At 43.4% G+C, this 21,659-nt stretch overlaps 1 protein-coding gene across 1 annotated transcript; it reads left to right on the top strand.

Annotated features, from left to right (window-relative positions):
* Nucleotides 1-1,051: 1,051 nt before the first annotated feature.
* MLEC (malectin) lies at nt 1,052-19,317 on the top strand. Its single transcript, XM_068271465.1, has 5 exons — nt 1,052-1,440; nt 14,544-14,722; nt 14,867-15,043; nt 16,087-16,144; nt 19,026-19,317. The coding sequence occupies exons 1-5, from the start codon at nt 1,251-1,253 to the stop codon at nt 19,250-19,252; spliced, it is 831 nt and encodes a 276-aa protein (XP_068127566.1). The 5' UTR covers nt 1,052-1,250; the 3' UTR covers nt 19,253-19,317.
* The last annotated feature ends 2,342 nt before the right edge of the window (nt 19,318-21,659 follow it).

Here is a 21,659-nt window from a genome sequence, read left to right as displayed (position 1 = left end):
ATCAAACGTTATCATGTTGTGATCACTATTTCCCAATAAAACTGATTCATGTTTGTGGCAGTAACATGACAAAATGTTGAAAACTTCAAGGGGGCTGAATACTTTTGCAAACCACTGTATATATATTCACATTACAGGGACCTCTCTTGATAATTTTTTTCCATAGGCTCAACCACAAACCAAGCAGCTTGTGGTTGGTCTACTTTTTTGGGTAGATTTTCGAAGCTGCAATGGTTTTCCTATCTTAGGCACTGCTCCTTTCCTCCCATCTGCTGGATACACATTTTGTGAAAGCCTCCTCTCCACCTACTATTTAAATACTGAAAACACATTAGTGTCCTCAGTAGAGATGTGTATTTACATACATATATATGTACATCAGTCCTGAAAGAAGAGATGAGAAAGAAGGAGGGACGATAGCCTTTGCCACAACCTTTGCCAAAAAAAACCCCAAAAAACATTTATCCATTAGCAGGCTGTTAAATTCAGCACGCCCAAAATGCACCCTCTCTTCCCAGTTAGATTAAATACACGGATTCCAATCCACAGGCTGAAGCCATGGCTTGCAGCTGTCAAGGTCCCTCTACTGGAGAAGCACATGGTACACGTGTATGTACACACTCAGGGCCGTCGTCATGGTGACTGGCTTCCTGATTGCCAGCACACAACTTGTCCCACAATGCCTGGCGGGAGGTCGTGCTGGAGCTTTCTGATTGGCTGAGCAGATTGAGAGTTGGGTTCTTGATACTCCTTTAATTTTAGCTCCATACACGGCCAATTCATTACGGCAAGGTGCTATGTCTGTAGCCTGAGTTCTACAAGGCGATAAAGTTTCGGACACGCTGGTTCCACCCGGAAGCTCCATTCACTTCCGTCAGCCAACAACCGGACCAACCGGTTAACTCGACTCAAACTAACTTTCCATCCGTGTCCCGCCCCAGTGCTCAGCATTTCCTATGTATTGGGCATATTTGCTATTTATTACTCAAAGACCAGCCCGCGCTCTCTTTTCCGGCCAATCAGCTGCTGACAAAAGATATCGTGTCACGACGAGCTCCGGGATTGGCTGGAGACCGGCAGCAGCAAGTTTGGACGTCGCTTTGGAGAGAGTGAATGAAATGTGCGGGTTGCTGGTGGCAGGGGCGGGCGGTGTAGCCGCCTGGGTTCGGTGAGAGGAAAGAAGAGGCCGCGCTGTCACTGTCCGGGCTACGCGTTACTCCTGGGTCAGGCGTAAGGTGTCACCCGGAAACATGCCTGTTCCTCTGACATTGCGGGGCCCAAGCGCCGCTATGCTTTTCTCATTGCTGGCTCTGGTCACCGCACAGGCTGCTGGCCTCGGGGACAAGGTGATCTGGGCTGTGAACGCTGGAGGCGATGCCCATGTAGACGTGCACGGCATCCATTACCGGAAGGACCCGCTGGAGGGCAGAGTGGGAAGAGGTGAGTGAAGGAAGGCCGTTGATGGCAGTTCACATCTGGACAGGTAGCTGATTCTTCCCTTTGCATACTTGCACGAGCTGTCAGAGATCAGGCAGCCCCAGCTGTAGAAGTCATCCTGCACAACTGAAGGTGCAGGAGACTTATGAGAGTGAAAATTTGCTTCGAGCTTGCGTGACAGTAGACGTATGGGAACCTGAAGTGAAAGACATATGGTGGCTCACTTTTTTTTTCTTTCCCTTTAAATAATTCCAGCCTGACTGTCATATTGATCTATTGGCATCAATAGATTCTGAAACCAGCATGTGGCTTCAGCCAGAGCACCTGATCCCCATGCTTGTTCATACTCAAAAATATTATGCCTGGTACACACCATGCAATTTCCTGTCAGATAAATGGGTCAAATTGATTATTTCCAACAGGTCCGCTCTGATTTTTGATCAATTCTATACAAAATCGATCAGAAATCAGATTGGACTTGTTGGAAATAATCGATTCAACCGATCTGACAGGAAATTGCAGTGTGTACTGGGCATTAGAGGGACAGGGTCAGCCGGACATCCAGACATGGCCTCAATTCACTAAGGTTAACTCCTGTCTTTAATAACTCTTCAGAGCTGTTTTACAGTTATCACAATTACATCACCATGGCGATAACTGTAAAACAGCTCAGAAGAGTTATTAAAGACAGGAGTTAAAGTTAGTGAATTGAGGCCCATTGGTTGGAGATTTGCACAGTTAAAAAAAAAAAAAATCAACTTTCAGATCCCTCTGGCTTCAAGTTACATTTAATTTTGCTCAAAATTGAAAAACCGTTAGGAAGAGCAGGCCATTTGCTCCCTTGCTGTCCTTCCAGGCCGCCTTGTTCCTTTACTAGCTGGCCTGGTAAACCCACAAGGCGGTTTCAGTCTTTGCATGAGCAGTTCGTCTGCTGTGTGTTCTTCTATGGCGGGGAGCTGCCTGTGCCATAGTACTGCGCATGTGCAGAATGTTCCCGGCCACATGGGCCGTGCGGTCAATTGCGACTTCTCAGAAGTACTGGGTCGTCAAGTGGGGATCAGTGCAGCCCAGGAAGGACGGCGAGGGAGCCAAAACAATGGAACCCTACCACATTAGTCGACCTTGGCAAAACTTGGGTGACAGCTGTATGCACGCCTCTGGCCGAGAACAGTTTACCATTTGTACAAGGGTTTAGTGTGAACGAAGAGCCACATTTAGGGCCAGTTTCTACTAGGGCTTAAATTGTCCCGAGTCTTCAGCGTGTCCCCACAGGTGATTTACACTGGGAGACGCTGCCTATGTGGCCAATGACTTGCCGTCCAGATAGCATGCCATTGCAAATCTGGACAGCATTCTGCAGATTTCTGCAGCATGCACCCGAGTCCCTAGCCATTGCATGGCACAGCTACGCGATCTGGATGCTTGCATGACTTTTAAGTTCTGGCATGCATCCTGCAAGATGCACGCAGACTAGTAGACTAGTGGAAACCAGCTTTGATTAGTATCTTCCTAATATAATTAGCCGTTTGCAAACACTTGGTTCTTGAAGTATTCCAGTTAACTATAGGAACTTACAGATCCCGTAGTGTAAAAAAAACCCAAAAAAACTTGGTTGTGAAATTTGAATAAACAGATGATCTATTAAAAAAAACAAACTGTGTTCGTTAAGGTACAGAAAGCATAGCTGAGCAAATGGGCAGCACGGTGGCGTAGTGGTTAGCTCTCTCGCCTTGCAGCGCTGGGTCCCTGGTTTGAATCCCAGCCAGGGCACTATCTGCAAAGAGTTTGTATGTTCCCCTCGTGTCTGCATGGGTTTCCTCCCACATTTCAAAAACATGAGGATAAGTTAATTGGCTCTCCCTAAAATTTGCCCTAGACTACAGTACTTACACTACATAATATAGACATATGGCAATGGTAGGGATTAGAATGTGAGCTCCTTTGAGGGACAGTTAGTGACACACGCATACGCACGCGGGCGCGCAAACGTATTCGTCCCCCTTGAAGTTTTCCACATTTTGTCATATTACTGCCACAAACATGAATCAATTTTATTGGAATTCCACATGAAAGACCAACACAAAGTGGTGTACACATGAGAAGTGGAACGAAAATCATACATGATTCCAAACATTTTTTACAAATAAATAACTGCAAAGTGGTGTGTGCACAATTATTTGGCCCCCTTTGATCTGAGTGCAGTCAGTTGCCTATAGACATTGCCTGATGAGTGCTAATGACTTAAATAGAGTGCACCTGTGTGTAATCTAATGTCAGTACAAATTCAGCTGCTCTGAGGGCCTCAGAGGTTGTCTAAGAGAATATTGGGAGCGACAACACCGTGAAGTCCAAAGAACACACAAGACAGGTGAGGGATCAAGTTATTGAGAAATTTAAAGCAGGCTAAGGCTACAAAAAGATTTCCAAAGCCTTGAACATCCCATGGAGCACTGTTCAAGCGATCATTCAGAAATGGAAGGAGTATGGCACAACTGTAAACCTACCATGACAAGGCCATCCACCTAAACTCACAGGCCGAACAAGGAGAGCGCTGATCAGAAATGCAGTCAAGTGGCCCATGGTGACTCTGGACGAGCTGCAGAGATCTACAGCTCAGGTGGGAGACTCTGTCCATAAGACAACTATTAGTCATGCACTGTACAAAGTTGGCCTTTATGGAAGAGTGGCAAGAAGAAAGGCATTGTTAACAGAAAGCATAAGAAGTCCCGTTTGCAGTTTGCCACAAGCCATGTGGGGGACACAGCAACCATGTGCAAGAAGGTGCTCTGGTCAGATGAGACCAAAATGGAACATTTTGGCCAAAATGCAAAATGCTATGTGTGGCGGAAAACTAACACTGCACATCACTCTGAACACACCATCCCCACTGTCAAATCTGGTGGTGGCGGCATCATGCTCGGGGGGTGCATCTCTTCAGCAGGGACAGGGAAGCTGGTCAGAGTTGATGGGAAGATGGATGGAGCCAAATACAGGCCAAACTTGGAAGAAAACCTCTTGGAGACTGCAAAAGACTTGAGACTGTGGCGGAGGTTCACCTTCCAGCAGGACAATGACCCTAAACCTAAAGTCAGGGCAACAATGGAATGGTTTAAAAGAAAACATATTTGTGTTAGAATGGCCCAGTCAAAGTCCAGATCTAAATCCAATCGAGAATCTGTGTCAAAATCTGAAAACATCTGTTTACAAATGCTGTCCATCTAATCTGACTGAGCAGGAGCTGTGTTGCAAAGAATGGGCAAGGATTTCAGTCTCTAGATGTGCAAAGCTGGTAGAGACATACCCTAAAAGACTGGCAGCTGTAATTCGAGCTGCACGGTTTTTCGGTTCAAAACCGAAACCGCGGTTCGTGTCAAGACGATCTGGTGATCGTCAGTATCCTCGGTTTTTCTGAGTGCCCGCCCTCTGCCTGCACGCTTGTCTGGTCCGCCTTCCGCTGTGCGCCGATTGGCCAGAGCCGCCAGAAGCGGTGAATATGTATTATGGTTAATGAGCGGGGGGGGGGGGGGGGCGGGTGCACTCGAGCGAGCGGCACACAGCTTTACCAATCGCTGGATAGCGATGGAATAACGGCAGCGGTAGGCGGAGCTGTAAGCTCTGTACAGCTCCGCCTACCGCTGCCGTCATTCTATCGCTATCCAGCGATTGGTAAAGCTGTGTGTGCCGCTCGCTCGAGTGGACCCGCCACTCCGCTCATTAACCATAATACATATTCACTGCTTCTGGCGGCTCTGGCCAATCGGCGCACAGCGGAAGGCGGGCCAGACAAGCGTGCAGGCAGCGGGCGGGCACTCTGAAAACTGCAGATAGTGACGATAACTATATCGTCTTCACGTGAACCATCCCCCCCCCCCTCCCCCCCCCCCCCCCCTTGCTGCCCTCACATGAACCGCTGCCCGGCTCTTAAAAAGGAACTCCAGTGAACACTGCTGACAGGTGATGTAGCTGCTGCATGGTTTTACTGTTGGCAGGTGATGTAGCTGCTGCATGGTTTTTGACAGTTGGAAACAGGTGTAACAGCTATTTCCCACAATGCAGCAAGGTTCAGACAGGAAACTGCCAAGAGTACGTACTTTTCTTGTGGGAGGGGTTTCACCACAATATCAGCCATATAGAGCCCCCCCGATGATCCATTTGTGATGGGTTATCAGCTACTGATTGGGATAAAGTTCAATTCTTGGTCGGAGTTTCTCTTAAAGCAATCGACCGCCCGCAGTATCTGGCTAAACTATACTGGGGGCATAGTGAATTTAGTCCCAAAGCTCGATTTGAAAAAAAAAAATCGTGAAAAAAATCGAAATCGCAATTTTTGAGAGAAAAATCGCAATTTCAATTTTTACCTAAAATCGTGCAGCCCTAGCTGTAATTGCAGCAAAAAGTGGTTCTACAAAGTATTGACTCAAGGGGCCGAATAATTACGCACACCCCACTTTGCAGTTATTTGTAAAAAATTGCTATGCTATGATTAAGGGCCTGAATGGCTCGAAACATGTCAGCTCTCTGATGCTTGTCCTAATGTCTATATGTCCGAATAAAGTTTGGAACCTTGGACTGGTGCGGACCTTCCGTTTTTTCTATTTGTAAAAAATGTTTGGAATGATGTATGACTTTCGAAACACACACACGCACGCGCACACACACACACCGCTACGTAATATGTCAGTGCTATATAAATACTTAATAATAACATGCCATAAATATCTGCATGGAGTTTGTCAACGATGGACAGATAGGACTCATGCCAGAATCCTTCTCCTGGTCTTCAGTTAGCTTTTAATACAATACCATATGCCCACACTTCAGAAGGATCTGGCAACACTGGGGGTCCACCCAACCTTGCTCCTCTGGATTCTGGACTTCCTAACAGTGTATATACACCACAAGAGGTCAGTGCTCACAGCTCTATCAATCTAGCATAAATTAGGTAAAAGCAGTATTTAACCAGTTCGCCTCCTCTATAAATCACATAAAATACAACACAAGAGGTAGCGCTCACAGTAATATCACCATAGAATTCCTATACAGACACAGATCACAGAATCCTAAAAAACAATCAATTTTAAGTCTCTAAATAAAACTGCGTCTCCTTATTGGTTAAATCTTGCTGTCCAGGTGGTCAGAGGAACCTGCTTTTCTTTAAACATGGACCGCCACCAACACCCTTTGTGTGTCACTCACCGCAATGTAAGACCAACAAATTGGTCTATATGCACCTTGGGACAGTTCCCGGGTTGTCCCCCACCTCTCAGGCAGAATGACACCTCTGTTCTTCCTCCACAATGTCCTATAGACCACTCAGTTCTTGCCAAGTTACCTCAATGGAAGAGACTCCACATAGCATAATACCGTTTTAAAATATTTATTGATAAAAATCAGATGCACTCACATATCCACAGCAGATACAGCGCTCAGAGTAATTTATGAACGGGCTCTCTCCCGTAATGGTGGCCGGGTTTGCAGGCTCCAGAACCCGTATGTCTCACTAGACCTCCGCCACGCGCTCGGTGGCCGGTGGATGACGTCCTAGTCTCGCCTCCAGGAGCACCGTTGTGTGCGCGTATCCCACTTCCGCATCAAGCTTCCTAACAAAACAGGTCCCAAATAGTCAAGCAGGGAGTCATCTCCTCAAAACAAAGGTCTACCAACACCACAAGGCTGCGTCCTGTCTCCAATGCTGTTCTCCCTGTACACAAACGACTGCAGATCCACAGTAGACTCTGTCACCACCTCTTTTGGTGCTTAGTCTCCACAGTCTGTTACTGTTAAGGTGGCCATACACTGGTCGATTTGCCATCAGATTCGACCAACAGATAGATCCCTCTCTGATCGAATCTGATCAGAGCGGGATCGTATGGCTGCCTTTACTGCAAACAGATTGTGAACCGATTTCAGCCTGAAACCGTTCACAATCTGTTGTGGTGGTGCTGCTGCCCCCGCCCGCCCGCATACATTACCTGCTCCGCCGGCGCGACTCCAGTCCCCCGGTCACCGCTGCTCTGTCTGCGCTCTGGTCTCCAGGTCCGGCATACCTCACTTCTTCTAGTCCGGCAGGAAGTTTAAACAGTAGAGGGCGCTCTACTGTTTAAACTTCCTGCCGGGCTAGAAGAAGTGAGGCATGCCGGACCTGGAGACCAGAGCGCAGACAGAGCAGCGGTGACCGGGAGACTGGAGTCGCGCCGGCGGAGCAGGTAATGTATGCGGGCTCTATTGGGTCGGTCGTCGGGCACTTGAACGCCGCTAGCGATGCGCTCTTTACCCGCGGGCGATCGACGGTTATTTTCCACACGGCACGATCGACGGGATCGGACGAAATTCGGCGTGTAGCGTGAACGATTGGCAGCAGATTCGATCCCAGTGATCGAATCTGCTGTCGAAACGGGCGCAAATCGGGCCAGTGTATGGCCAGCTTTATTGTCTTATTGTGCTATTGTCTTCATGTCTTGCATTGTATATTGTAAATATGATGTGCTGGGCTATGTATGTGCCAAACCCAATTCCAGGTATGACCCAGTCATGCTTGGCAAAATAAACTACTGATTCTGAAAAACAGAAACCTGAAGTCACATAAAAAAGCTGTATGCTTTAGGCCTCTTTCACACTGAATGCTGAAAAATAACTGCGTTTTAACTGATGGTTGTACCATAGCAGTGCATTGTGAAAAGCTTTAAAGGACCTCTGTCGCGAAAATCTTAAAATTTGAAATATATGTAAACCTATACAATTAAGAAGTATGTTTCTTCCTGAGTAAAATAAGCCATACATTTTCTCCTATGTTCTCTCCTGTCACTTACAGTAGGTAGTAGAAATCTGTCAGAACTGACAGGTTTTGGACTAGCTCATCTCTTCATGGGGGCTTCACAGGAATTTCTTTATTTTCAAAATGCACTTCGTCAATAGCAGTTGCTCCGTCCAACTGCCAAAAAGAAGTGTATGGTGAGCAGGGAGGCTGGGCAGCATCTTTGTATAAATCTTTTTCAGGGAATGTCTTTATAAAGGATAAAAGCCTTGCTGAGAATCCCCTATGGAGAGATGGACTAGCCCAAAACCTGCTGGTAATGTCAGATTTCTACTACTTACTGTAACTTGCCAGCAACATAGCAGAAAGGTAATTTGTCTCATTTTACTCAGGAAGAAACACACTTCTTATTTGTATGTTTTAAGATTTCCGCAACAGTTCCTCTTTAAGTTAAACTGTATATAATGTGAACTGACCCATAAGGAAACACGGACGCTGGACTGCACGTCAGTTGTCTATTAACCCCCTTGCCGGTCCAAGTCCTGCGGCAAGGGGGCAGCAGAGCACTTTTTTTTTTTTTTTTGATCATGTAGCGAGCCCAGGGCTGCTGGTTGCTGTCACCTATAGTAGGTAGTAGAAATCTGACAGAAGCTATAGGTTTTGGACTAGTCCATTTCCTTATAGGGGATTCTCAGCAAGTCTTTTATTCTTTATAAAGATCTTCCATAAAAAGGATTTAAACAATGACGGTGGTCAGCTTCCCTGCTGGCTACACAAGTTTTTTTGGCAGTTGGACAGAGCAACTGCCATTCACAAAGTTTTTTTTTTTTTTTTTTAATAAATCCCTGAGGCAGGGGTCACACTTACCGGCTTTCGTACGCGTTTTCTGCACAGATAAACTGACTTCAACTGAGAACTCATTTTAATCAATGAGCTAGGTCACACTTTAATGCAGAGTTCGCATGCAAAAAAAAACCTGACATCTTGTGCAATTTGTCAGTTTTCTCTATAAATTACATTAGCTGTTGTAAGGTAGAGGTCACACTTGTCTTTCAGTTTTCTGAAAGGTGTAGAAACTGAAAGACAAGTGTGACCCCTGGCTCAGAATCATCTATGAAGAGATGGACTTGTCCAAAACCTGTTACTTCTCTCAGATTTCTACTACTTACTGTAAGTGACAGCAACAAAGGAGAAAATTAATTTATGGCTCATTTTACTTGAAAAAAATTACTTACTTGTATATGCTTGCACATATTTTAAAATTTTTCGCTATAGTCCCCCTTTAAGTTATAACTGACAGCAACTGATCTGTGTTAATGAACCCTAACTCAGTAGGGTGAAGGAAGCCTTTGGATGGTTTAGGCAGGGAACACAGTTGACTGTTTTCGTGCGCGGTTTCTGCACAGAAAAACTGAGAACTCATGTTAATCAATGTGCTAGTGCACACTTACTGTGTTGTTCGCACGCAGAAAAAAAAAACTGACATTCTGCATCCTGATTCTGCACATTTTGTCAGTTTTTTTTTTTTTAATCAATTACATCAGCTGCTGTGAAAAAACGCGCGCATTTTCCTGCATGGAAACACACTTGGTGTGCAGAAAAAGTATGCAGAAAAACGTGCGCGGAAAACTGAAAGTCAAGTGTGTTCCCTGCCTCAGAGACTTCCACCGTCCTCCAAAGCATCTCTGTTCCTGTACTGGGACCGTTTTGCAGTCTTTGACATTAAAGTCAAAGATTGCTTGGGGCTGCGCACCCTTCCGTGTAGGAGCAATGCCTCTCTATGCCTGTGCACAGTATTGTCCACGCCGTTTCATGGAATCACTCCTGCACAGGTTTTGATCTCTGCATGAGGTGCTGCCGTCCGTATGCCTGTTTACACGCTGAGGGGAGCGCGACCACCAAGAGGAAGATGGAGACATCGGAGGTGTAGAGGACATTGAGTAGCCCCTGGAGCAGCCAGAGGCTTTTGCCTACTGAGAGAAGTATGAGGCAGGGATCACACTTGCATCTGCGGGAATCGCACGATTCCCAGCAAGCGTTTTGCCGCACAATTGTGCATTTTAAGGGCGTGTTTTACAGTAGCATTGATTTCAATGAGAAAATGCATGCATTGTATGGGATAGAAGAGCAGGTTGTAGTTTTTTTTTTTTTTTAATTTTATGTTAAATCACAAATGCCTTCTGAAATCACAGCAGCACCATACACTATCCTTACATGCGTTTCTGCATGCAGCAAAATGCTGCAGTTTTTCTCAAGTGGGGCCCCTGCCTCAAACCACTTATTTATTTATTTTTGTGTCTTTTTTTAGGTTGCATTCACAGTACCACTTCGCGAATCTGCGTTATAAAGTCTTATAACGCAGCTTACCGCAGTGCAATGCTATTCCTATAGGCTGTTCACTGTCCGACATTAAGGTCGCGTTGAGAAATGTTGCCTTGTGGTAACTCACTGCTTGCAGTGCGTTGCCTCTAAGCGCAGACGCGTTGAGACTTAACGTCCCATTAAAATGCAACGTCCCACTGTGAATATGCCCTGAGGATTGCTTCAAAGGACTACACACATCTTATTTTCATTGGCCAATTTTACTACTTTTTTGTAGCATGAGCCCCCCCCCCCCCCCCTTACCAGAAACTGGAATTGAAGTTCCTGTCCATGTTAATGATATGATACGTTTGATAGTATGCTCTTAACCTCCCTGGCGGTGCATTTCTGTTTGGAGTTTTGGGTCTAAAAGCAGTACTTTTTTTTTTTTTTTTTTTTTTTCCCCAAGAATTTTAGGCCTCTATAACTCACCAAAATATATCAAAATAAAAGCCTGATAGGCATTCTGCATATAAATAAAAAACTGGAACACAAAATTGTTAAAATAGTAATTTATCAATAAACTGAAAAAATAGCTAAACTGTACAAATAGGGCAGCAGATTATTATACAGTTTGTACACATACCGAATACTCCACCCGCATGTGGTAGATTTTGAAACAGGGAATGGCATAGAGGGTGACAATCACAATCGGGGCAGTAGAAGCATGATTCCTTTCAAACTATATTCCCTTTACTATCAGTCTTGGGCGACAGGCAGAGAGTAGTCAAAATCCAGGCAGAGGTCGGTGCAGGCAGAGAGCAGTCATAATCCAGGCAGAGGTTGGTGCAGGCAGAGGGCAGTCATAATCCAGGCAAGGGTCGGTGCAGGCAGAGAGCAGTCAAAATCCAGGCAAAAATCGGTAACTAAGGTAGAAGCAGTTGGGAACCAGATTGTTAACCTCCTGATCTTTCAAATGAGCTCATCTGCCATGGCAGTCAGGTGACCCGGGGAGAGATCAAACAACAACTTGTGATTAAAGACCAATGAGGAGGAATTAGAAAGGCTAAACTCTCTGTATACATGCAGGCAGCATTTCTCTGTTTACCTTCTGTCTTGTGCAGATCTGGGGGGATCAGACAGGCTAAACTCTTTATATACGTTTCTCTAGGTGCGTACACACGCATTACTAAATGCAAGGACGCGTCTGCCGGACCCTCCTGCTGGGCGGTCTTTAGCCGACAGTATGGGCGTGTGTACGCGCTGTCGGCGGACTGATAAGGCTGAACGATCCGCTCAGCGGGAGGGTGCGGCGGATCCGTCGTTGCATTTAGTAGTGCGTGTGTACGCACCTTCTATGTCTTCCTTCTGCCCTGTGCAAAAGTTCAAGGCCACTTTAATGTTGTTGTTTTTTTATGCAACCTTAATGTATTTGTAGAGTTTAGCCTGTCTAATTTTCCCCTCATTTGTGTCTAATCACAAGTTGTAATTTGATCTCTTCCCTGTGTCACATGACTGCCACGGCAGAGATGACAGATAAGGTCATTTGAAATAACAGGATGTTAATATATCTGCTTCCATGAATCAGGAAATAGAAACAGTTCAGATTTATATTAAGATTTGTATCAGCTGTAACAGATAAATATTTTTCTATCTTTTAGAGCAGAGAGGACATTCTGAGTTACGGTCCATTTTCAGTTTATTTTATTTTTTTTGTGACCTAGTGAATGGAATACAAACTGTTGCCATCTCCGCAGATGACACAATGATGTTGAATTATCAATGTTAAGCAAAATAAGGCCTGATGCAATAACATTCCCTAAATTTGCCTGCACACAGAAGCCAAATGCTTATACACTCTCTCAGTACAATCTGCACTGTTTAACTGCGAGCTGTAAGGCTACTTACACACCAGGACATTGCGTTTAGGGGACGTTATAGGCAGGGCTGTGGAGTCGGAGTCAGAGCAATTTTGGGTGCCTGGAGTCGGGAAAAAATTCACCAACTCCGACTCCTAATGAATTTAAACTGTAATTAAAATAGAAAATGTGATAAAATGTTTTATTTCTCAGATAATAGTCATCATAAATAATTTATCCGTACGGTAATAGCTGTGCTTAGTCCACAAAAATGAAATAAACCAATCAAAATTAGTTACTTGTGCTGCTTCAATAAAGCAGTCCCCGTATTTTAAAAGTCAGATGTACATATCTGATTGTGACTGTATATATGATGTGTACACAGGAAGCTCTTATATATGCTAAATAACATCTATGCTGTAAGAATAAAGCCTGATGTGTAGCCGTGTCACTAATAGAGATGGTCAATGAGATGGAAATAATTCTGCGTTTATTCTGATTTATGCAAATGTACTTTGCTCATGAAATCAAATCATTTGATATGTTGTTAAAATTTGGTTTGGTGACTACGAATTAAATGGTACCCGAGAAGGATGAAAAGAAAAGTTTTATACATATCTGGGGCTTCCTCCAGCCCCCTTCAGGCTAATCAGTCCCTCGCTGTCCACCTCCACCACCTGGATCTTCTGCTATGAGTCCTGGTAATTCAGCCAGTCAGCGCAGTCCGCCGCATGCCAGGAGCGTTCTGCACCTGCGCAATAGTGCTGCGCAGGTGTAGTACGCTCCCGGCGGCGGAGTGTGTGCATGCGCACTACACCAGACTGGCTCAAGTACCTGGACTCATAGCAGAAGATTCAGGTGGCGGAGGACAGCGAGGGACTGATTAGCCTGAAGGGGGCTGGAAGAAGCCCCAGGTATGTATAAAACTTTTTAATTTCATCTGTCTCAGGTTTACTTTGTTACACAGTAGTACTATACTCTACATATGCACTCTCCACAGAGCTGCAGGGAATCCACTGAGAACGTTGTGCACATTGAACACAGAGGTGTTGTCTATCACCCATAAACCTGGTTCAGATTGTGCATGAAGAATGTGTAAGAGGATGAATCTCCTTATTCCCCTGCAGAGTACCTGCACATCACTCTTACATGTACCCACAGTTACATTGCCTAGGGCCTGATAGATGTTCTTTGTTCCGGTCTGTACCTTTTTACAAGTACTCTTACCAAGGACTAGTTTTAGTCTATGACTAAAGGGAATAAATATGGCAGTCTTCATATCCTTCTCACTTCAGTTGTCTTTTAAAATACCTAAGCGTTGACAGTTAAGAGAAGTATTTCATGTTACATACTTTCAATCAACAAGATTGTAATATGCAAATTAGAGGAGTCTGAGTCGGTGGAATCCTAAACTGAGGAGTCGGTGGATTTTTGTACAGACTCCACAGCCCTGGTTATAGGGCACATAACGTGCCCCTAACGCAACGCCTGGTGGTGTTGGAGCAGGACGCTACCAAGAGCCGCGTTACAAGCAGCTCTTGGTGCGCCTGCTCTGTCGCAGCCAATCAGCGGCCGCTCCAAAGAGTAAACACTGCAAGTGCAGTGAATGCCAAGTAGCCATGTGCCTGGCTACGTAGCGGCCTCTCCCCGCCTCCTCTCTGCCCCTATAATTAAAAAAAACCCACCCGTACTGAGCATGTGCAAACAGTCTTACGCGGCTTAGCCGCGTATAAAGTACTGCATGCAGTATGTTGATCTTTACGTGAAGCGTTACTGTGTAACGCAATGTGGGCACTGTGAACAGCCCATTGATTTTTCATTGCTGTGCAGTGGGGGTGCGTTACAGGCTGCTCTAACGTGCGCCTGTAATGTCCCACTGTGAAAACAGCCTAAAATTGTTAAAATATGCCAAATTAACTTGTATCGTATAGTAAAAATATTGCTTGCTGTCCAACCAGACCAGAGCATCCAGAGGCTTCTCTCTACAGAGAGAGAGAGAGAGATTTATTATGATTATTTTGCTTTAAGGCGGATTTGGATGTTTGTGATGGAATATCAGGATACTTTACTTTATGTAAAGGTACATTATTTTGTGTGATTCTAGTTATTTCAGAGTGTTAGACTACCATATTTTGACTTTCTGTGCTCTCTGGGTTACTGAAGTGTAAACCTATTTTTCATTTGTTGTCTAGCATCAGACTATGGATTGAAATTGCCAATTTTGCGATCAAACCCAGAGGATCAAGTTCTATATCAGACTGAACGCTATAACGAAGATAGTTTTGGATATGAAATCCCAATTAGGGAAGAAGGAGAATATGTTCTGGTATTAAAATTTGCAGAGGTCTATTTTGCACAGTCCCAACAAAAGGTAAGAATGCAGTGTTCTCGCTTTCCCCCCTCCCCTTTAAGGTGTGACCATTTACAATTCTCTTATGAGAGCCCAGCAGATGGCATGCGGTCTGAGCAGATGAACACTAGCTGACAGTTTCTTTGTGCTCTTTGGTATCCTCAGGTGTTTGATGTGCGTGTGAATGGCCACACTGTGGTAAAAGACCTGGATATATTTGATCGTGTGGGACACAGTACAGCACATGATGAAATCATTCCCATTGTCATCAGAAAGGGTAAACTGAGCGTACAAGGGGAAGTATCCACTTTTACTGGAAAACTCAACGTCGAGTTTGTGAAGGTAAAAAAAAAATTTGACTTCTTTTTTGTTACTGAATTGTATATGTTAAATACATAAAATATAAATACAGTGTAATAATGGTGAATAAAAGAAGCCCCTTTTTATATAACATGGCTTAATAACATAATACCAATAACTTTTTTTTTTAGGCAAAAAAAAAAAAATCTCACTCACTCACTCACTCACTTACTTACTCACATGCATGTATTCTTGCCAGTATAAATGATTAGTAAAATGCATGTGTTGAAAAATTCCTGAAAAATGCATAAAAAAATATCTTCCTGATATTGATTAACATGCCCCAACTATTTCTGTATTGCTCTACCTAGTATAGATTAGCCTTCCTTGCTTCCTTTTTCATTTGTGCAGTTTAAGGGCTAGTCTGCCTGCACAACAAATTTCAAATCTCCTGACCGTTTTTTTGTGGAATTTAAAGATCACTTCTTTATTGTGATGAAGTGGTGGGAGACTGAAATCTCATCTGTGGTAAGCATTAAATATTGCATAAAGCGAATATCAAAAAAGATATAAATGGTTTCAAAGTTACTGGAAGGCTTAATTCGAAGACTTCTACTTCACTCAAAAGCTTATGGTAAAGATTGCTGATGCCTACTAAAAGTATCAGACTGTCTTGAGCTATACTAAGCTATGCAAGCAATGCATAAGATCTGCTGCATCCACCTGGGCGAGGGTTCTGCATAATAAACAGCTTAGGCTAAGGGCTGGCATACACATTACCGTACATCTTGGCCAGCGATTGGCTAATTAAAATTGAAGGGGTGTACCAGGCTTATGCCTCAGTGAGAGGGCAGGGCTACATACCAATATGCAGAAATATATAGATATACGCAACCAGGATATTTAATGTAAAAGTGGGTATCATGAATAATATGCTGCATTCTACTACATGTCATTACAGTTACTCTTTAAGAAGTACTTTACTAATGCAACATTTCTTGAGAGGTAGATTTTTCAGTCTGTATTTTACAGCCTAGCAGGATTGTGTAACTGCCTTATTATTTTTTTTTATTTTTTTTTTGTAGGGATATTATGATAATCCCAAAGTATGTGCACTGTACCTCATGAAAGGAACGACTGATGGTGAGTTGTGAGCCCTGCTGAAGACATTTGTCTCAATTCACTAAGCTTATCTCCTGTCTTTAATAACGTTTCTGAGCTGTTTCTAATGTTCTCACCTTGGCGATAAGGCATGTAGTATTCACTAAACAATTTACCTCAGGCAAACCTAAACTTAAGGTACATACAGACATCGGATTTTTCCAAACGACCGGTCGTTTGAATGTCAAATCGGGTGTGTGTACAAACGGTCGTTCCGCTGATAAGACTGGATTTGACCGATCCGCCAAGTGGATCCGTCAAAACCAGCATTATCAGCTGAACGACTGTTTGTACATGCCCGATTTGACATCCAAACGACTGGTCGTTCAGACGTTCAAATGACTGGTCATTTGGAAAAATCTGACGTGTGTACGCACCTTAAAGGTAACTCTTCTGTCTTTAAATTAAGCAGAGATCTCTAAACTAAATGTTTCAATCCTTAAAATAACTACAGAATTCTTAAGTTAAAGACAGGCTGTTAATTAACTGCATGTGAAAATACAGAGGAGGTAGCTGTACAACTGTAGTTGTAATGTTCCACACTTATCATGTGCTGGTATGTCCCAAGCGTGTACTACTCTGTACATCCCATTTGCTGCATTGCTCTCCCACTACCCCCAGTAGATGGAAACCTCTGGATGAATCAGAGGCTTCTCCAATCCTCCATCACCCCACCGCAACCCTCTGTGCAGTTGCACCAAGCCCCTCATGCATGGAGGAATAAGGCATGCACAAGCGGCTCTGTGCTACTGCAGTGCCCGCATGATCATATTTGACAAGCCCTTATCGAATATGTTTAGAGGATCAGTGATGAGGATGGGGGAAGACTCTGGATTATTCAGAAGTTTCCCACTACTGAGGTAAGTTTGTAACTCAGAGCATTACTTTTCCTTCATTTAAGCAAATTCTGCATGTATTACCTTCCTACTTCACATGTGGACTTTTCCTCTGGCTTCTTCCTCCACCCTCTCATTCGCTGCACAGCTTCTATTTACACGATCATTCCCTTGGCTAAAACAATAATGGCCTCAATACCAGTCCACTTTTAGTAGTATTTAATCCGTGTTCTCCCCGGAATTTTTTTTTTCCAGCTGGGTGGCAGAAAATGTAGCCTGGGCAGGGAAATACAGGGCTGGCACTTCCATACTGGCACCCTGGGCAATTACCTAGGGCTCCAGAGCCATCTGACAGGGGACACTGGTTCTTTGTGTCTACCATGTGATTTCTCAAACGCACACAGAGAAAAACACAGTAAGGGCTAATTCACACTACAAGAGCTTTTCTAAGCACTATGTGATTTTAAAAGCTCTTGCTAATGTTATTCTATGTGTGTGTTTACACTGGAACACTGTGATTTTTGTAAAAATCCTCCATAGCATTGCATTAGCGAGAGGTGTGTTTTTTTTTTTGTTTTTGTTTTTGTTTGTTTTTTACTTAAAGCTCTATCGCTCAAAAAGCTCTTGTAGTGTGAATCAGCCCTACCACACAGAGAAACACTCTACATGCACACAAACACAGAGAAACACACATAAGGGAACACAAACATACAACACACACAGAAATCCACTACAACAGAAATATACACTACACACATTGCACAGTAGGCTTTTCTCAGACATATAAAAATCTTATCGGTACAGCTATGACACATGGTGGCGGTGGTGCCAGCTAGAACTGCAGTGAATATTAATGAGGAGGCAGAACACACATGCTGACAACTCTACCATTGGTGTCAGCAGCGTGTCTTCTGCTGGCCTTTAGAGGATGCTGCCTGAATTAGGTTTGCAGCATATTTGATAGGAGAGCCAAGACGCAAGACAGTCGGGCGCTTACTAAAATTACCAGGTGCGGATCGCCCGGCTGATAGGGCTTGGGGAGAACACTGATTTAATAATTCCTACACTATTGGTTATTAGCCAAACTTGTTATCCAATGGGAAATCTACAGGGGCTAGACAGATTTCGGCACTGCTAATTAATGCAAAAGATGAATAAAGTCTCTTGCGTAGTCACATACACGGCGTATCAAAACTTATCTAAGGAATAGGAGCACATAACCTTACTGTCCTCCCTGGGCTACCTCTACACTGTGTATGTGACTACGCAAGAGACTTTATTCTTGTAATGAAGATCCCAGCTTTTAACTTGGCTGTAGGGAACGCATTGATAGCTGCATGATTTTTGTGAATGGATTCGCATGAGGATTTGCATGAGTGTGCGGAAGTTCATTTTGACTTTGCTGTTTTGCTTGCCACACCCCTTCCAGCACCTCCCCATTAAATCTGTAAGTGTTTAAATGTCCTAGCTCGAGGTAAGAAGCCTGGATTTTGTTGTATTTGATCCTTTGTGGCTAGGATTTTATCTAGTGCGCTATAGCTTCCCCTATTAGTGAACACACACACACACACACACACACACACCACACCACACCACACCACACCACACCACACCACACCACACCACACCACACACACACACACACACACACACACACCCACCCTTGGTGGTGTGTTCGCATGGTACAAATGTAGGTACCAGCAGCTCCCTTGCAGGATAAGGCATTACGACCTAGTCATTTGAAATATTTGTGTGTACAACATAATTTAAATGACTTATTTTTTCCAAGTTACATCATTTGATGTCACTCCTTTGTGTGTGCTGATTTTAAATCTAGCATGTGTATGGCCTATTTACTTGGATATGAGCAAAACTTTTTACCAGGTAACCTATTGGAGTTCGAAGAATGGCTCTTTATTCCTTTATGCATCTATTGTGCTTCATGCTATAAACTGTATACGCTTGTTGTTCATCTGCTGTTTGGTCAGCACATCCATGACAATTTCTTGTTTCTCTTCTGTAATTAGAGGTGCCAAAACTGCAGCCTCATCCTGGCTTGGAAAAGAAGGAAGAGGAAGAAGATGATGAAGAGGAAGAAGGTCCCAGTACAAAGAGGCAAAGCAACAAGAACCGTGTGCAGTCAGGTCCTCGCACTCCTAACCCATATGCCTCAGACAACAGCAGCCTCATGTTTCCAATCCTGGTGGCCTTTGGAGTGTTTATCCCCACACTCTTCTGCCTGTGCCGGCTATAGAAGGCTGGATGCCGATCTTTTTTTTTTTTTTTTTTTTTTTTTTTCTAGTTTGCTTTGTTTTTGTTTCCCCCCCCCCCCCCCCCCCCCAGTAATGATGAAGCAGAAAATGTCCTCTAAAATGAGGAGATAGGCGACCATAAACAAGCAGCAGGTTATTTTACAACATTATGATGACTCTGTATTTCATGGATATGGAGCAGCTGCAGCTATTTTGATGCTAGATGAATCTGCCAAACATTTGGGCATATGGTCCTGAGTGGGTTTTAATTGTTTAACACAATCTTAATGAACTGGAATCAGACTAATTAAGAGTTGTTTGGACTATTTTCACTGAGGTGAAAGAGCCCGCTGAACTATGGCTATACACGGTACAGCCTAGAAGATGCGCATGGAGCTTTTCAGGGTAACGTTTCTACTTACTTTACATTTCTTTGTGGGTTCAATTTTCTAGACCACCAGACATTGTCAGACTCTCTCCTGCCCTGATGTATGTGTGTGTTTGTGTGTGGAGGCAGGGATTTATTCCATTCTCTTCGTCCATGCTGTTAGTTTGTGATACCTTCACCACACAAGCTAGGACTGTGAGCTATGTCTTCCTCCTATACCATAAAATGGAGAATATTTGCTTTGATGAGAACGTATTTTGGTATCTGTATTTTTGATACCTACAATTTCACGATCATGAAGTGACTCATTAAGAATAGTATTGTTTCACAAACTCTAAGAGTGACCACAGGCTGGTGTGTGCAAAACGTGTTTTGTGTTCTTGAATAGGCCAGCTAAAATATTTTGACTACCTTCACACGACAGCCACTGGCTGTTTCAGTATCTGTGAGTTTATTAAGTTCCAGATTTCTTTTCCTGATGCCCTTTAAATGCCATGCTGCTGGAATACAATCCGGGAAACTGGTTTGTACAATGAAGATTACACCAGAACCTGCAGTTCTTTGTATAAACCCTCTGCAGTACTCTCCAAGAGTGCAGTTCATTTGATCTACCAGACTGCCAGTGTTCCAGATGACTGGGAATTTCCTCGCCCAAAGCTTTTTTTGAGGGCACTATTTTCATTGCTGCCTTAATTTTTTTTTTTTTTTTTTTTTTAGGTTTATTTTTTTTACTTTTTACTCATTGCCTTTTTTTTTCCCTCTTGACCTCTTTTTATGTGCTGAAGTGTTCAGAGCTATCTGGCTTGATTTTGAACCTATGTTTGAGATCTCAAAGGTTAATTACTTCTTTGGGAGAGTGTTTTTATCATAAGGATTTGATTCATAACACGTGCCAGGGTACTAAGCCATCTAGTGATTGCTAAGCAATATTTAATTAACATTGTAATGAAGGAACACTCAAGTTCATCTAAAAGCCTCTCATCTGGTACTAAAGTGCTAGAATTGGCCTATAGCCTTCAGGAGGCTGCTCATTTTATATTGTTTGCTATGATCATGCAATCCTTCAGGTTACTCATCGGTTTAGCACCAGAACTGTGGATTGTGGCAGAATGTGGATTTAAATGTCAGCCCTTCCTGATCCTTTGGATTCTGGGATACCTCTTATTGATACAGAGCCCTCTGGGGAAAATGAGTCATTTACGTATGCTGCCAAGTGATGTAGAAATTAGTCTGGGCTCCATCCATAAAATACTGCTTGATTTTTCTTTACCATTGTTATCACTCGTCTATTGGTGACCGTGCATGGAATGATCAATGAAATAGTTTGAACTAGCACAATTTGAATGACTAGCACCAGCCCATTCCACAGATCAGCACAGATTCATCTTTCTGGGATGGCTGATCAGTAAAAAAGGCCATTCAGATGTTCTTTATGTGATCAAAGTCAAAATTGTTTTCATTTATTCATTCTGCTTTGATCTGTCTTATTGTTTTGGATATATATTTCTATGTATGAGCACCATTCTTTCTACCCTACTATATTATCAGGTAGTATTTGATGCTGTATGGAGCAGCAGAATTATTTTCAGAATTATTTTGTTTTCGTTTTTACTTGCTTGATAATGGGATTGATACAGTTGGTACTATCTGTTTGTTCTGATGACTTGAATTTTATGATGGTACGGTTTATGGGCGGGGTCAGAGACCAGTAAAAGCAAAATTTCCAGTCTGACCAGTGTTGAATGTAGCACATTGGAACCCACATTCCGTGGCTTCAAAATTTATTTTCTTCATACTGTGTAGGAGATTAAAATGTACTTTGTGGTCACTGGTCACTTTTTTATTCAATGTACCAAATAAAGAAAATGGTATGGTTTCTGGGCTCCATATTATCCCATATTGATTTTCAGTTTGCGTCTTTTTTTTTTTGTTCCTCCTTTTTTCTTTCTTTCTTTCTCTTTTTTTTTTTTTCTCTTTTCCTCTAGAGGTGGGGATATAGCTCAGCTTTGAAACTGTTTTTC

Source organism: Hyperolius riggenbachi, chromosome 1 (genome assembly GCF_040937935.1).
Source record: "Hyperolius riggenbachi isolate aHypRig1 chromosome 1, aHypRig1.pri, whole genome shotgun sequence".
NCBI lineage: Eukaryota > Metazoa > Chordata > Amphibia > Anura > Hyperoliidae > Hyperolius > Hyperolius riggenbachi.
The sequence above is the reverse complement of the archived record's forward strand: the minus strand, read 5'-3'. Positions and strand labels throughout refer to the sequence as shown.